This window comes from Brassica napus, chromosome A8 (assembly GCF_020379485.1).
Source record: "Brassica napus cultivar Da-Ae chromosome A8, Da-Ae, whole genome shotgun sequence".
Lineage (NCBI taxonomy): Eukaryota > Viridiplantae > Streptophyta > Magnoliopsida > Brassicales > Brassicaceae > Brassica > Brassica napus.
This window is the reverse complement of record NC_063441.1, coordinates 22,022,957-22,038,242: the sequence shown is the minus strand read 5'-3', so window position 1 is coordinate 22,038,242 and position 15,286 is coordinate 22,022,957. Positions and strand designations below refer to the sequence as shown.

At 35.5% G+C, this 15,286-nt stretch overlaps 3 protein-coding genes across 6 annotated transcripts; 1 reads left to right on the top strand and 2 right to left on the bottom strand.

Moving 5' to 3' along the window:
* Positions 1-841: 841 nt before the first annotated feature.
* Positions 842-3,721, bottom strand: LOC106362343 (probable protein phosphatase 2C 5). Of its 4 annotated transcripts, none has more exons than XM_022690434.2 (8): positions 3,717-3,721; positions 2,628-2,848; positions 2,377-2,548; positions 2,071-2,288; positions 1,884-1,991; positions 1,663-1,788; positions 1,352-1,581; positions 842-1,242 (listed from the first exon to the last, which is right to left on the bottom strand). In XM_022690434.2, exons 2-8 carry the CDS (start codon positions 2,835-2,837, stop codon positions 1,023-1,025), a joined length of 1,284 nt encoding a protein of 427 aa, XP_022546155.1. In that variant the 5' UTR covers positions 2,838-2,848; positions 3,717-3,721; the 3' UTR covers positions 842-1,022. The 4 variants fall into 4 exon arrangements, with proteins under 4 accessions (XP_022546155.1, XP_013657678.1, XP_013657679.1 ...); XM_013802224.3 differs by lacking the exon at positions 3,717-3,721 and adding an exon at positions 2,987-3,211 and having other exon boundaries at positions 2,628-2,851; XM_013802225.3 differs by lacking the exon at positions 3,717-3,721 and adding an exon at positions 2,983-3,193 and having other exon boundaries at positions 2,628-2,851.
* A 398-nt stretch (positions 3,722-4,119) lies between these two features.
* LOC106362345 (kinesin-like protein KIN-14H) lies at positions 4,120-10,072 on the bottom strand. Its single transcript, XM_013802226.3, has 18 exons — positions 9,440-10,072; positions 8,932-9,131; positions 8,503-8,646; positions 7,798-8,040; positions 7,649-7,720; positions 7,485-7,553; positions 7,252-7,416; positions 7,067-7,148; positions 6,890-6,985; positions 6,641-6,817; positions 6,450-6,556; positions 6,194-6,372; positions 5,939-6,100; positions 5,602-5,855; positions 5,320-5,483; positions 5,056-5,241; positions 4,560-4,972; positions 4,120-4,493 (listed from the first exon to the last, which is right to left on the bottom strand). The coding sequence occupies exons 1-18, from the start codon at positions 9,561-9,563 to the stop codon at positions 4,358-4,360; spliced, it is 2,973 nt and encodes a 990-aa protein (XP_013657680.1). The 5' UTR covers positions 9,564-10,072; the 3' UTR covers positions 4,120-4,357.
* Positions 10,073-13,392: 3,320 nt separating this feature from the next.
* LOC106360285 (putative glycine-rich cell wall structural protein 1) lies at positions 13,393-15,190 on the top strand. Its single transcript, XM_022690809.2, has one exon. The coding sequence runs from the start codon at positions 13,666-13,668 to the stop codon at positions 14,182-14,184; it is 519 nt and encodes a 172-aa protein (XP_022546530.1). The 5' UTR covers positions 13,393-13,665; the 3' UTR covers positions 14,185-15,190.
* The last annotated feature ends 96 nt before the right edge of the window (positions 15,191-15,286 follow it).

Sequence of the window (15,286 nt, the reverse complement as noted above, 5' to 3'; positions counted from 1 at the left end):
AATCCAGCAATGCTTGGTGTCTTTTAGTAGTGTCCATTTTGAGACTCAAGGGCCCAATTCCACAAAATGTAACGTATTATTCTTTGCCGTTCTTGGAAAACCAAAAGGTTTGGTGGGTTTTTATGGTTTAGGTTATGTCCAAACGATACAATATCTTTCCAAGTTCTTTATTTCCGACAAATATCACCTGGATTTTGTTCAATGAAAAGATAACCTGTGTTCTGTATGGTTTTGAAAACCGGACCGGATCGGCCGGTCGTACCGGTCCGACCGTGACTCGTTGAAGAAGCCGAGTCTTCGGTTTGAAACCACGATTTTTAGCTCTCATATACTATTTTTATTTTGCCATATTTTTAAAATTATAATTTTAATTGTAAGAATAAATAAATACGATCATCTGAATAATCGATCATTTGGTTTTTATCAATTTCAGTTTACATAGTGTTCAATTTATATATATAGCGCACTAGATTTATGTTTATTGTTTATTTTTGTAGTTAATAAAAAAGCTACTTTGTTTAATTCTTAAAAACAAAAAAAACCCGGTTCGACCGGGTGAACCGGTCCAACCAGTCAATCGGAAGCTATACCGAGAGTCGGGATATCCGGTCCGGTTTTCAAAATTTTTAGGTTTTTGGTTTATATCAATTTATTATGTACTTTTTGTTGTTGTTTGGCCCTGACAAATACCACTACTTGAAGTTTATTGGAAACAACTGGTTAGGCTGATAGTACAGTTTACTACACTGGCTCATTCGTATCACCACAAGAAAAAGATGAGACCTAAAAAGAACTTCAATGAATGGCTGCACAATAACCAAATATGAATTCTACTCGCAACTTGGAAAAGCCATGTTAATATATTAGCAATTACCAATCAAAACACACATGTATCAAGGTAAATGTTTCAGCATAAAGCCAAAGAACACAAACCAGAGGCATATTTTAAACAATGGATAAGAAGAATTGGGTCTAATTCTCTACATAACATTTATCATTTCTCTCAAGACAAAAGTTTGGCTTCAAGTGGTCACTGAACCTTTGCTTGGTCTTTTTCCTTCCATGGCGTCTTTCTTTTTCTTGCATACTGTGCACAGGAAGGGACCTTCCCATCGCTTAGATGCTGAGGAGATGATAGAACCCTCGTTGCTTGATAGAGCTTCAGCTGGAGATTGGTCTACTTGGCATACAGCACATTTTAAGAGGCCAGTGTCTGTATTCGAAGGAAGATCCTTTCCCAATCTGCATTTCAAAACACCAAATAAAGACAAGACTGATTGTCAGAATCTGAAACTCTAGTTACTATTTACTAAACAGATTGGCAATATCAATTCCTGGCTATAAGATTTACCTATCTGCAAGCATAGCAGAACCTTCTTCAAACAACTCTTCAACTCCAACAGAAGAAAGCTTGTTCCCGTTCTTGTTGTTGGTATCAGTATGCTTTTTCTTAGAAAGAAATGCAGTGAATGTGTTCTGTTTCTTCTTGGGCGTTGGAGCCGAGGTAAGATGATCAGATGGAACTATGTCAACAACTACACAAGTAGTATCATCCTTCAACCCTTTTGTTCGCAATGCTTCCTGAAAAATAAAATGTGATTCAGTCTTAGATAGGAGTATGTACACTATACAAAATTTAGTCAATGAGGTTAATGAACAAACCTTAACAACAAGTTTAGCAGCAAGCTCAGCAGATAAACCACGGCAAGCTTTAGCCGCCATGTCAGAAGACAGTATGTCCCATATACCATCTGAAGCTATAATGAGCCTCCCTCCAGCATCTGAAAGCTGAATGTACAGATGATGGAAAAAAAAACATTAAGTTCAGTGTCTAATGATAAAACCATTGATGAAAAGCACCAAGGGGGAAGAAGGGGACTAACTTTCACTTGCTTAACATGCGGTATTGGGACAATATATTCTCCCACATCAGTATCCCCAATAGACCTCGAAAGACACAAACCACCAGGCCAGCATCGAAGTGGGCCGACCTATAACATCATCAGAATGAAAGCACATAAATATCATCGCAAATTCGCAATGAAGCAGATAACTGGACAAGACCATAACCTCATTGCCACCAAAAACATTGAGCCTCCCGACCTCACCCCCACTAGCAGTTACACGTTCCCTCTCTTCAACATTCTCTTCCAGCCTGTGATCAACTGTCAGCAGAGAAACCACACCACCTTGGGTGTCTAATATGCAACGCGAGTCCCCAACAGAACCAACAGTGATAGTCCAACCATCAATTATAACAAACGTCACCGTCGTCCCAGAAGTCTCCCCTGCAACCACAAACAGATCCCAACACTCAGACCATGCTCAAAAAAAAAAAATGAAAGCAAAAGCCTTTAAGAAGCAACGAGCTGAAACCTTTCTGCTGAAACTCAATGTCAGTCTTGACAAACCCAGCAACAAGAGCCCTAGGAAGAGACTGAAGCCACTCATCCCTACTCGCACCCTGAGGGATAGCACTCACCACATTATCCAAAAGACGTTCCTTAGTATATATAGCAGCCGAGTTACCATTATGTCCATCAAATATCTGCCAAACAAAAACCAAATTAACAAAAAAGCTTTTGACTTTGATTACATTACAAAAGAGAGAATAATCAAATCTTTACCCCGAAAACAGAAAAGGCAGAGGAAGGATCACCAGGAACCCTCTCACAATCAGTCTTAATCAGAAAAAAGTCTTCTCCTTTCTTAGCGAGAGCAGCTTGGCCATAGATGAGAAGAGGCTTCTCCAGCTTCTCGCTCCTCAGCTCCCTACCAATAAGGGTCGCGAGAGGAACAAGCGACTCTTTCGTCCTCGATGCTTTCGACGGACTCATCTCAGCATTGGCTGCTGTAAAAAAAAAAAAAAAAAAACTTGTTAATGATAAAGACAAACACTTTACTTGAAAGCAAACATCACTGAGTCCAAATCAACCAAAACAAATGGAATCGAACAAAGAAAAGCAGAATCTCAGTGAAAACCTACAACAGTAGATCTAGAGGAAAAGCTGTTTTTTTTTTTTTTGTAATAATAATGCTGAGTGCCTTCCTCGATGATTTCTACGGGGGGCGGTTGAGGGTAAGCGAAATGGGGAGATTTTATCAGGCTGTAACCGCGTGAACAAGAGGAGAAGAAGAAGAAGTTAGCTGCAGATTTTTTTTTTTTTTTTTTTGCGTGATTTATTTCTCAGATTGGGCAAAGAGAGAAAAAAGCGACGCGGGTGTTCGAGACAGCTAATTTTATCCTTTGAATGACGAAACTGCCCCTAGAAAGTGACAACCCCAATCTAATCCACTTTTTCGGTTTTGACTATTTTTACTTGGAGCAGTTTTACATCACATCCGTTTTAGAGTCAAACTACCACTAATCAAGTAGCTAAACAAATACACCTAATCATTGCATTTTTTATTTGAAACTTCCATTTTTTTAAAACAAATTTGTCCCTTTGATAATTCGCTTCTTATATATTAAAGTAGCTAAACAAATACTAATCACCATTTTGTTAAATTGCTACACTTTTACAAAATCTTTTTTTTCTTTGATAAACTACATTTACAAATCCATATGAGACTGGTATATTTAAGCTTTGCAAAAAAGAAAACAATGGTCCTTTTATGGTCAAACTGTTGAGTGAGTTTACAACTTTTTTTTTTTGATCAAACAACATGCATTACTTTAGAAGAGTTTACACCCCAACTAGGGGTATGGTTACAACCAAAGAGAAAGCTGATTTTGCCACTGGATCAGCTTCTCCATTAAAGTTTTGAGAAATGAAAGTACAAGATATAACATCAAAATAAGACAAGTAGTGATAGATATCAAACATGATACCGAAAAGTTCCGGCTGAGATCCACCATTCTTCAATAGCTTGATGAATGATAGAGAATCAGAGAGAACTGCCAGGGATCGGACGTTTGAGTAGACGGCAGTAACTACTGCAAGACAGACAGCAATGGCTTCAGCCATGAGTGAGCTTACAATTTTGTTAGTTAAAAAACGCATATCGTTTTTTTTTTTAACAAACAGTATAAAATAATAAAAGTAGCCATTGTTGAGAAGTAGTATACAATATATCGACAATCAAATTACAACGAAAGAAATACAAGAAAAACCCCCATAGGATAGAATGAATGAACAACGTTTTGTTGAATATTCATTAGAAAATGCCACCCAAAACAAACAAAAAATTACATATCCAAGTATACAACCTATATGGGCTATGGTTCACACTTCACACACACGTATTCCTACTCTTCGTATATGGCATGTACATGTATGGCTACCACATATGAACGGGCTCGCCAAAACCAAAACAAAAACGACCAAAATGTTTATAACACCTTTGACTATTATCATCACTTAGGATTCTGCCTCTTCTTCACAACTACAGTGTTACTACTCTGCCTTGAGGATGAAGTTTGTCCTGGTGAACCATTTGCCCCAAGCGATAGTCTCCTCGTAGGCGCCGGTATAAGCGAAGGTATCATACTCCTGACATCATCATCAACATATCAGCAAAAACATTCCAAAATTCAACTCTAAAATATAATAACTCACTTAGTTTTTGATAGACTCTTCTTTAGCTTAGTAGATGAACCACCCGAAGATCCATTAGAGGAGGCAGCTGCTCTAGGCACGTTCACTTGAACATTCAACTGCCACATCATGTTAGACGGCTCCGAGCCATCGCTCGTCGCCGTTTCATCAGACTCGTTCGCTTCTTCTTCGTATGGTATCTTCCTTACCTCAAACCCTTTATCTACCACATTAATTTTCTTGCTCTCTATGGCACGTGATGATGGTTCACGTTTCATGCTGGACACTCTCTTATCACGCGTGATCTCGTCTTCGTGTTTATCAACCCATTCGCCAATCTCTTCTTTCCCATCTGTAGACGGGCTTTTCCACGACGGTGGTGAAGAACCAACTAGTCCTTGTAAGTCAACGCTCGATGCTGAGTCGCTTTGACCCTGCAAGTAATGTCACTGTACATTATGAGTTTCAATGTGTGTGGTTGTTGGTTGCTGTGTGAAGTTTTGTTGTGCCCTTTTACCTCAATGCTGTTGACGTCATCAACCAGTGATGGCTTGTGTTTTGTCTGAAACTGTCTTGTGTTTGCTGATTTAGAGACACCAAGTGACTTTCTTCTGAGGAGTTTATCAGGTGTAAGTGCTCTTGGGATCTGCGTTTGATCCAACTCGCTCTCCTTTCTCGCCAGCGCAAGTTTCAAACTAGCAATCTGAAAGCAAATCAAAACTATTAATGATTTTGACAATATATTTGAGAATAACGTGACAATGTGTTGGTAGAAAATGACCTGCTCTTTGAGTTCTTTAACCTCAGAAGTATCTTTATTCACACGAGCAGCACCGAGTTCAACAGTGGCCACCCTCTCCGCAAACTTCAAGGTGCTGAGTGTTTCTCCCAGAGTATCTACTTCAGGGCTAATGTGTATAAACATGAGCGTTTTCGCTTGTCCTCCTGCCAAAAACAATTATATATACTTCAAATGGAGTTTGGTTAAAAAATATGAAGTTGCATACATGTTATAATGTTAGACCAAAAATAAATAAAAAATAAATGTTATAACTGATTTTACCTAACGAGTCCTGGAGTAGTTGGGTGAGTTTGCTATTGCGATAAGGGATGTGGTTGTTTTTCTGAGAGAGAGACGCAATCACGTCTCCAAGAGCAGATAGAGACTTGTTGATGTGTTGCGCCTCTTTCAACCTATCACCAGTCACCTCAGACTTGTCCACCCTCTCGCTTCCAGCAAGATCAACCAAATGCATTGAGCCTCTTAGTGTGGCTCCTGATGTCAGATCTCTTCCTTGAACATGTACCGTTAGACAACTACAAGTATAAAACTATGTTTAGCAAAAAAAAGTGAATCAATAGTTTTTTTTAATTTTATACAAACGTGACAAAGGAGGAACCTGTGAGAGCGACTACTACGGTCGTTCATGGCTGTGGCACTGACCGCACGGTTCTTCTGGCCAAGATTCATCAAACTAATGACGTCTGAAGTTGTGGAGACTGGAACCAACGTAGCTTCTGGAACGTTGATTCCATCTTGTGAACTGTTACGGATCTCTAACGTGTTCCACAAGTCAAGGAAAAGTAAAAAAAAAACAGAATAGTCATGCAAAGAAGCATTAGAAGACAAGACAAAGTCTTAAAAAAAAGGATATCTGCTGGTTTGGCCATTAGTGGCAAGAAGATCTCTGACTTGCTCGTTGTAGATTTCAAGCATCTGAACTGAGATTTTGTAAGAAAACGTTTCTTTCCTCTCACTCGAGAGATGAAAAAGATCGCTTAGTGCTCTGTAGTTTACTCCTAAGCTCTCTTCAGTCAGTTCATTAGGTCCCATCTGATGTATTTATCATAAGAAAATTACAAATGATAATACTCAAAAGAGAAATTTACCATGGTGAAAGTCATTCTTACCATGGTGAAAGTTTTTCCGGATCCTGTTTGACCATAAGCAAATATGCAAACGTTGTAACCATCAAGAACAGACCGGATCAGAGGTTGAGTGTCTGCAAAGACCGCCTCTACAAAATTTGAAATTTGTAATAAACGTTAATATTTTTGATGAATCCAATAAGTACACAACAAATGGATCTTGATCATATTACCTTGAGATGCTGAAGGGCCAAAGACTTTGTTGAATGTGAATGACTTGCGACCTTCTTTTCCATACTTTGAAGGTGTAGCTATTGATATAGTTGAGTCCTCTATGTGATCCACTGTGGTTAAGGCACTTGTTTGTCCAGGCAAGAACGGTCTAACTCGACAATAAACCCGTATGCTCCCTGTGATCATACTCATATTAGACTGTAACTTGTTGGTTGTAGGCTTGTAGCATTATGTGTTATTGTGTTTACCTTTGAGGTCCTGGACTTGATTGTAAAGTTTCCGGTTCTCTTCAAGAACTCTTTGATATCCTGTAGCTGCATACGCAAGTCCATGCAAATGCTCGCCTAACACCAAGAAAAAAACGTCTCAGTAACAATGTTTTGTGATCATAATTGAATTAAAACATTATACAGAGTTGTTCTCACCTAAAATTTTAAACTCTTGCTGGTATTTCATTTGCAAGAGACTAATGCCTGCTTTTACAGCCTTTATATCGTGTTTTAGTTCCTGAAAACATATACATCTTCCGCATTAGTAATTACATAATACAAAGTCTTGATAAAAGAAACAGTGTGGCACATGCATCTTTAAGTGTTCAGTGGAGTTATACTTTAGTATGAGTTTTCTGTCTGTCTAGAATCATTTGTTGCTTCTCAGCCTTGTCTTTTGAAATTACATAGACGTCACGATCTTGGATTTTTGATACTTCAGCATTATTAGCTTGTGAAGCTTCCATGTTGTTGTTTACCATCTTTGTCACATCTTCTTCTACGTACTGAAAACATGTAATGTATAAGAGAGACATGTTCTTGATACAACTTAGATAACTAATAAATTGCTTACCATTGCGCTCTGTGTAGCCAATCTACGTTCATATTCTACCATGACACTTTTCAGCATATCTTCCACAATCTAGAAGCAAACAAGATCAACTTAGTTTTATTCTAAAATAAGATTTGTCATTTGCTAAGTAAAAAAATTGTAGGAATGTTCTTAATGCTTCTTACACTGGGAACTTCTTCTTTACTCTTATCAGAAAAGACAGCACGGACAATGGCATCTACTGAACTGACAGTTCCCTGAAACAAAACCAAAATGATGTAAGTTGAGATTTTTTACTTCGGTACAGTATTAGGGATTGTATTAGCTCACTAACTTCGTTTTTGGTATTAGAATCAAACAGAGGTTGTTCACTGGATGGAGTGTAAGAAGGGCTACTTGTTGTGACTGCATCCACTGGTGGTTCTGAGTCTTTGCGTTTGTATTGTTTTGCGATCCCAAACGTGGTTGGTTTCGAAGTCACAATGTATCTCCATGTACCGCTTCCACCGCTCTGCTTCCACTCACGGTATGACTTGAGAGCCAAGACACACTCCACAATTCTTGTGGATTTACCTCCCTGTGATCACATCAAGCACAAAACAGAATCAGAATCTATGTGTGCCAATGTAAATTAACTCCACAATTAGTGCAGCTAAACTGCTAACCGTTACAAAAAAAAATAAACTCTACTTAACCAAAATTACTGAATAATCTTGTTAGTGGAAAAAAAAAATAGAGTATCATTTCTTTTTCCAACACTGGTGGTCTCACCACGACCCCACCACGACAGTGCCATCGATGTGTCTGCAATTTATTGTACCAAATGATGGAAATCTAGCTCGTTGCCAAGCATGAGACCGACCGTTTTAGCTTTGTCTAGGTAGCCCCTCCGGCAAGGTAGGTCAATATGCCTTGATGACAATTGCTTTACCTATCTTTACTAACACCAAGTCTACTTTTGTTGCAATTCCACTACTAGCCATCATGTTTAAAACTAGCTACCATAAGCTTCTTATATGTTGTGATTTTTTCTAATTACCTTCTCAAAATCGGAGACTTCAAAGGTGGGAATACCCATTTCCTCCACAACCACAAGAAAGTTCCGAAGGTTCTCAAAGTACTGAAATGCAGATAGAGCTGCACCTTCTTGATTAACAAGAGGATCATTTGGAGCTTCAACAACCTGTGTAAGTTATGTAACAACATAATCAAAAACTGAGATCATGAAGACAGATGGTCCTGATTACAAAAAAACATCGGCTATTAAAATATTAATTTCTGAAACACCTAAGAATACAACACAAAATGGTACTAATCATGCTTTGCACTACTTTACACCGGCAGGCCTAAAGGTCTACCAAAAGTCTTTACAATAAAAAAAATATTCTCTAAATAAAAAAGCATATAGTAATAATATTGAAGAAAAACATATGCAAAATAGTAAAGAGTAAATAAATGAGAGACATACTTTTGGGACAGCACCAGGTTTAACTTTGTTGAGGACATTGCATAGCAAAATGCCACTTCTCAAAGCAATTCTGAAATCATCTTCAGAAGGATCTGCAGGCAAGTCTCTTCCTCCAACAACACCAAGCGTGTGTCTTATCCATCTTGCTGCTTCATTCCTTTTCAAGTCTGATGGATCTGCTGGCAAATCTCTTCCTCCAGCTACACACCAAATTGAGTTTTCTTTTTCTCAAAAACTGATGTATATTAAATTGATTACAAAAATGTCTAAGAACATGTAGACAAATAAAAGGTTTCTATTAAACTGATCAAATGGTTAAGCTCATGATGATCTAGACAAGCAAGAAACGTCAAGATTCTTCTTATTCAATCAAGTCAGAAGCTCGTGATAGTAAACAAGATCATACGCAAACAAACATAAACAAGAAGCGTCCCAGATTCGATGATCAATTACAAACCCTAGTTTAAGAAAATGAAATGAACCAAAAAAGAAAGAACAGGGGACGTACAAGTTTCATCGGCATTTTTGGAACTGGAATCAACATCAACGCTAACTTGAATGTTACGTTGTTTGATAAAATCGTCAAGGATCGATGCCAAACAGAGTCGTGAATCTTGTTGCTCCGTCGCCATTAAGAAACGATCAATGCTTTTAGCTTGATCAACAAGATACCTCTCTACCTTTCTGAAATTCAACTTCCAAATCTCGACTAGAGAATCTCACAATCAAAAACTTGAATTCTATAAGACTTTTCTTTTCCAGAAGCGAAGAAAGAAAAATCAAAGCTGTGTAGATATACAAGGAAGGATATTCACTTAATGTGTAGAATGTTTGCTCAGATTTATAAAGAAGATTAAGAAAGTGAGAATATTCGAGAAAAAAAATATGACCTATCTCTCTCTCTCTATTTTCTTGCTTTATAAGATCAAAACAATAAAAGAAAGATGAAAAAAAGAAGAGCGACGCATGAACCCAGAGGCTCCGAGTCTCCTGGGTTTCTATAGATGGACAATTTCAATATGAAATTAAAAAAATCCGTGTATTTTTTCTATTGTTAATTACTGCGTTATTTTAATACGTACGGACATATATAGGTGGTGGTGAAAAGATATTTAGCTCAAAGAATTTATATTTCGTATATATTTAATTTCAACTATCTACTAGTATAATGGTAATAAATACTCCATCCGTTCTTAAAAGATGCATGTTCTGAAAAAAAAATTATTTCAAAATGATAAATTTTTTACTTTTTCAATATATGATTTTATGAAAAAATGTAAGTTTTAATAAATTAATGGTGTTTATTGAATTTCTACTGGCTAAAAGTTTTGAAAAATTGTTATTCACAAAAAACAATACATATTTAATGAGTTTTTTTAATATATGTGAAAAGTTTAGAATATGCATCTTTTAAAAAACAGAGGGAGTAGTAAATTGGTATCTTCCACATATATTTTCACAAAATCTGTAACCATTAATGTTCATAATTAATCTTTGTATCCGAATTTTTTGCACTAGTGTCATTGTTTTATCATACCTATGTAGGTTCATATCTAAGAACAATACGCGTATGCTAGATATATACGAAAAAAATTATGTATACATTAACAGTAACTTTGTTTACTAAGATTTTAATTGGCCAACCATTAATAGGGAATTTGTGTTTAATCTGAACTCTTTTTTTATACAAAAGTTAAAAGAAAGACTTTATTCTAACTTTAGACTATGGCTCCGACTGGTGACATATAGTATTAGAGTTGAATTACAGTATGATTTATAGTTTGATGTAACTTGCAGTAAAACGTATGTGGTAGAAACTGTAAGTTTATGTGGTAAGTTTGCAGTAAAAATAAAAGGTACCATTTCATTAAAAATTATGACTGGTAACATTTTTGATGTATAAATTGCAGTATAGATTTTGAATTAAAAATGAATATATAAACCTTTCAAACCATTAAGATATTTTTAAATAAATAAAAATAAAACTTATTTTAGAAAGAATTAAAAGTTTGAAAGATAATTTTCAGTATATATTATATTCTAAATACTATAATAATTAATAATACTACTTATTCTAATATCAATAATAATTTAAATTAAAGGAAATGTTAATAATAGCATGAAATTTATAAGAAAATTTAATAATTGGTTATATAGAATTTTGTGACTGATATTTTGTTTGAACTATCAAATAAAATTTACACTTAAGATTTTTGTAATAATTGGTTAAAAGTTTGAATAGATTAAAAAAATAGGAACAATAAAGATTATAAAATATTTGACTAGAAGAAATTTAGGTTAAGTAATAGTTTCAAATAAAAATAAACTTAGATTCTGTAATGCTATAATTGTGGAATTGAAACATAAATAGTATTTAAAATTTACAAAGCAACAAAAAAAAGTATACGGCCACACACTGAAGTACTTGAAAGTCACGATTTTTATTTTTTTTAAACAGAAAAATCAATCAAATTTGTAACTCAAGTTATAAAACATGGGATTTTGGTTGATGTAAGTTTTTGTTTTGAGTTAACAATTTTATAAAGGGCTTAAGTCAAAGTTGTAACTCAACTATAACACATCTTAAATCAAACCTAAAATCAAAAATTTAAATTTAATGCATGATTGGTAACATTTTTGAATTACAAGCTTAACTCAAACTTAATCAAACGTAATTCATGTCACCAATCAAACCCTATATGTATATAGCCGTCTGCCGATACAGAGCATTTTGATCGATGTTTAATTGTAAACTTGACTTTATCACTAAAGGAGAATTTTTTATAGCTATTTTGTATAACTATTTTTTTTTCTTGTGTATATGTTTTAGGCCAATAAACATGATATCATGATTAGATAATTTTATAATCAGAAACAGTTAAAGGCCGGAATGGAAATTTATTCATAATTTATACAAAGAACGAAGACATAATTCGTTCAACCAGAAATTATATATTTAGAAATACAAAAGAAAAAAAGTTTTGCTGATGATGATCGTAGCCACATCTTTTGAAAACGACCCTTTTAATTATCCATTATTTCATTTGATTGAAAATTATATAAATTTCTTGTAGAGACTCTCTTTTTATTCGTCAATCCTAATATACTTTCTATTTGTTATATATTTATTGAACATGATACCAACTCATTCAGAAAATTAATGAGCATATATATAAAATTAATTTTTAATGTTGTGAGTATATATATACACCTAAAATATTGGAAAAGCATACACGTATTACCACGAAGTTGTAGAGGTCGCTACCGTTTAATATTTGGAAACTTATAGTTTCAGCCTTCAGGATTAGTTTAGCACCAGTTGGCAACCTTACGTAAATAATTCTAGCTATGCCACGGTCGGATGTTGTGGGCCGTGAATGCAGTAAAAGAGATAGAGGTTACTGTTGTAATTTTTTTTTTAATCTAAACATGATAAAATACATAGGGATCCGAGTAACTGGACACTGATCTTAAGTATTTTCACTAAAACAATATGTTAAAAGAATAAAGTTTGCCATCGAACACATAGACATTGATGTAAAGAAACAAAACATTTCAGAAGAATCTTGGAAGTATTAAGTACAACTCTTTAGGAATGCCCTTTGAGTTACGTTTTCAGTTTATGATAAGCCTTCAAATTCATTTGAACTCTTACATTGTTAGTCAAGAATCTATTTCACTAGAATAATAATTAAAAGAATAAATTCACTTAGAATGAACGTACGGGGATCTTGTATTAATCTTTTTATGAATCTTAATTCTTGCTCTGTTTACTTCTATATCTAGTGACTAATCACGACATGTTATAAGAACTTGGACATTTCAATGAAAATTTAATTATTGATTTGAAAAATATTGGGTTCAAACTGATTTTCAGGAAATATTAGAATGTTCAATAAACTAATTTTACAACTTTTTATTAAATTTTCTTGTAGAAATACAAGCAAAGTTTTTTGTTTTCTAAAAACTCATAGGGGTCAGTTCAGTTGACCCCTTCCCTTCAATGTATCACCGCCGCTGACAATCAATATCAAGCTCGGTTTAGGGAATACCAGCACTACTATTGATGGTAAAACTACGTGAGCTGCTCGAAGTTTCCAACCCACGGATTGGATAGTCAAGACACAACACGTTTTCGTCTTACCAAACAAATTAATATTCCGACAACACTGACGTATTTATAATAACTGAAAAGAAATGGTAAACCTTTGAAAAAAAGAAGCAAAAATTGAATATGATATTCAAATCAATTGCGTATGCAACTCAGAGAGACCCTTGGTTATCGGAACAAGTAATTCGTTAAGACTTTCAATTTTTTTTTTTTTTTTTTTGAGAAAGATAAGACTTTCAAAATTGGCATATGATTTTCAAATACTTTTTTTGTCTCGTCGTATCCATTTAATTTAACGATTCGATTTGTACGCCTTAAAAAAAAAACAGAAAACTCGATTCAGCACATATATGACACTAGACCACTTGCTAAGGAGATTATAACTAGAAAAAGGCAAACTATATTTAATTAAAATTTGTAGTACTGGTACTCATTTCTTGTTTCTAAAGGAACTGAGAATGATTCTCAAGTTATCATCACAATGATGAAATAAATGAAGATTTGACGTTGAACGGATGAAACACGTATAAATAGAGGTCTACACGGATCATATGAAACACAATCCCATTTTGTTCTCTGAACTGATAATAACATATTAACATACAAGATTACTATTGTGGAAGATGTACAAACTAATACCTCACGTGTTATTATTGTTACTAGTCACTCATGCGTACACCTATGTCTCAGCCGTCCATCTCCAACCCGATTCCATGACAGGAACTGAGGTAGATTTCCCCGGTTGGCGGCGAGAGCTTCGAGGCGGAGGTGGCGGAGGAAGCAGTGGTGGTGGAAGTGGTGGTGGTGGAGGAGGTCGTGGTGGTGGTGGTGGAAGTAGTGGCGGTGGAGGAGGTCGTGGTGGTGGTGGAGGTGGTAGCAGTGGTCGAGGGGGTGGTAGTGGTGGCGCTGGGAATCGTCGAGGCGGTAGCAGCGGTCGAGGAGGAGGTAGTGGTGGTTCTGGTGATGGAGGATCTTCTGAGAGCGGTAGCGGTGGGGGCGGCAGTGGGGGAAATGGTAATGGCGGTGGTAGCAGCGGTGGCGGTCACATTACAAGAAGCGGCGGTGACTGCCTCAAACACTGGGGCTTGACGGGTACTCTATTATCTATCGTCTTCGTAAGCTGTTTGATCTTTATAAATTAAAACAGAAATTACATGTAATTAAAAATAGACTTTGATAACAATGTCTTTGGTGCTAAAGTTTGCTTTATTGTACAGTTGTAATGTATTGTGTTTTGACTATTATTTTGCACATATGTATTTTAAAAATGTTCTAATATTAAAGCAAGGGCATTGCATGAACAATTATCTCCTCTCATAGTACAAAATGTTACTATTTAAATCGGTAGTTGTAATATTTGATTCCAGCTACTAGATACAGAAAAGATCATAAACAGAACATGCCCTCCATTGACATGGAATATAAACTCTTTCAAGCTTCTTATAGTCCAGGCAGATCCTTCTGTGCTAGATGTTTCGTTGCCGTCGAGACTCAAAGAACAGTTAGTGTTGTCACGCGAATCTCCAACCTCATTTTAATCTCAATCACAGGCTCGCGCTCTCCAATCTCTACAGAATTGAGATTATAATAATCGAGAAGAAATGGTAAACGTTTGAAAACGACGCAAGAATTGAACATAATTTTAAAAATCAATTTCGTTGAAATTCAATGAGATACTTGGTCGTTCGCTGCTACTATAATACGACATTTTCAAATTCGACCACTTATACGAGTTCTAAATTCGGAAAACTAGATTCACCACATGTTTGTGTAATAATAAAACTAAATATATTTATACAAAGTTGAGCAGTTCTTCTTCTTAGGGAGAGTGGTCATCGTACAGAGAGTCGATGACGGTGGTAAAAACCGGTGAAATAGTAGATCTAACCGAAGGAAAGACTGTGAGAAAGAGAGGTTAACATCATCACCCGACTAGTCTACAGAAGCATAGAGGTCTTGGCCGGAGATTAACAATACAATTTTGATTGGTTTTGGGTTTTAGAGTTATTCTTGGATTCATTCCCTAGTGAACCAGCCAATAAGATTTCATTATTTCAAATTCGATATCTTTTAAAAAAGGAAACAAAATATTTTCAAATTATATTATGTTTTTAAAATATAAAAAAGATAATAGTTACAGAAAAAAGAATTAAAAGAAATATATATTTTTTGTTTAGGGTTTATCCAAGGGTTTAGGATTTAGGATTAAAGGTTTAGGGATTAGGATTTAGAGTTTAGAGTTTA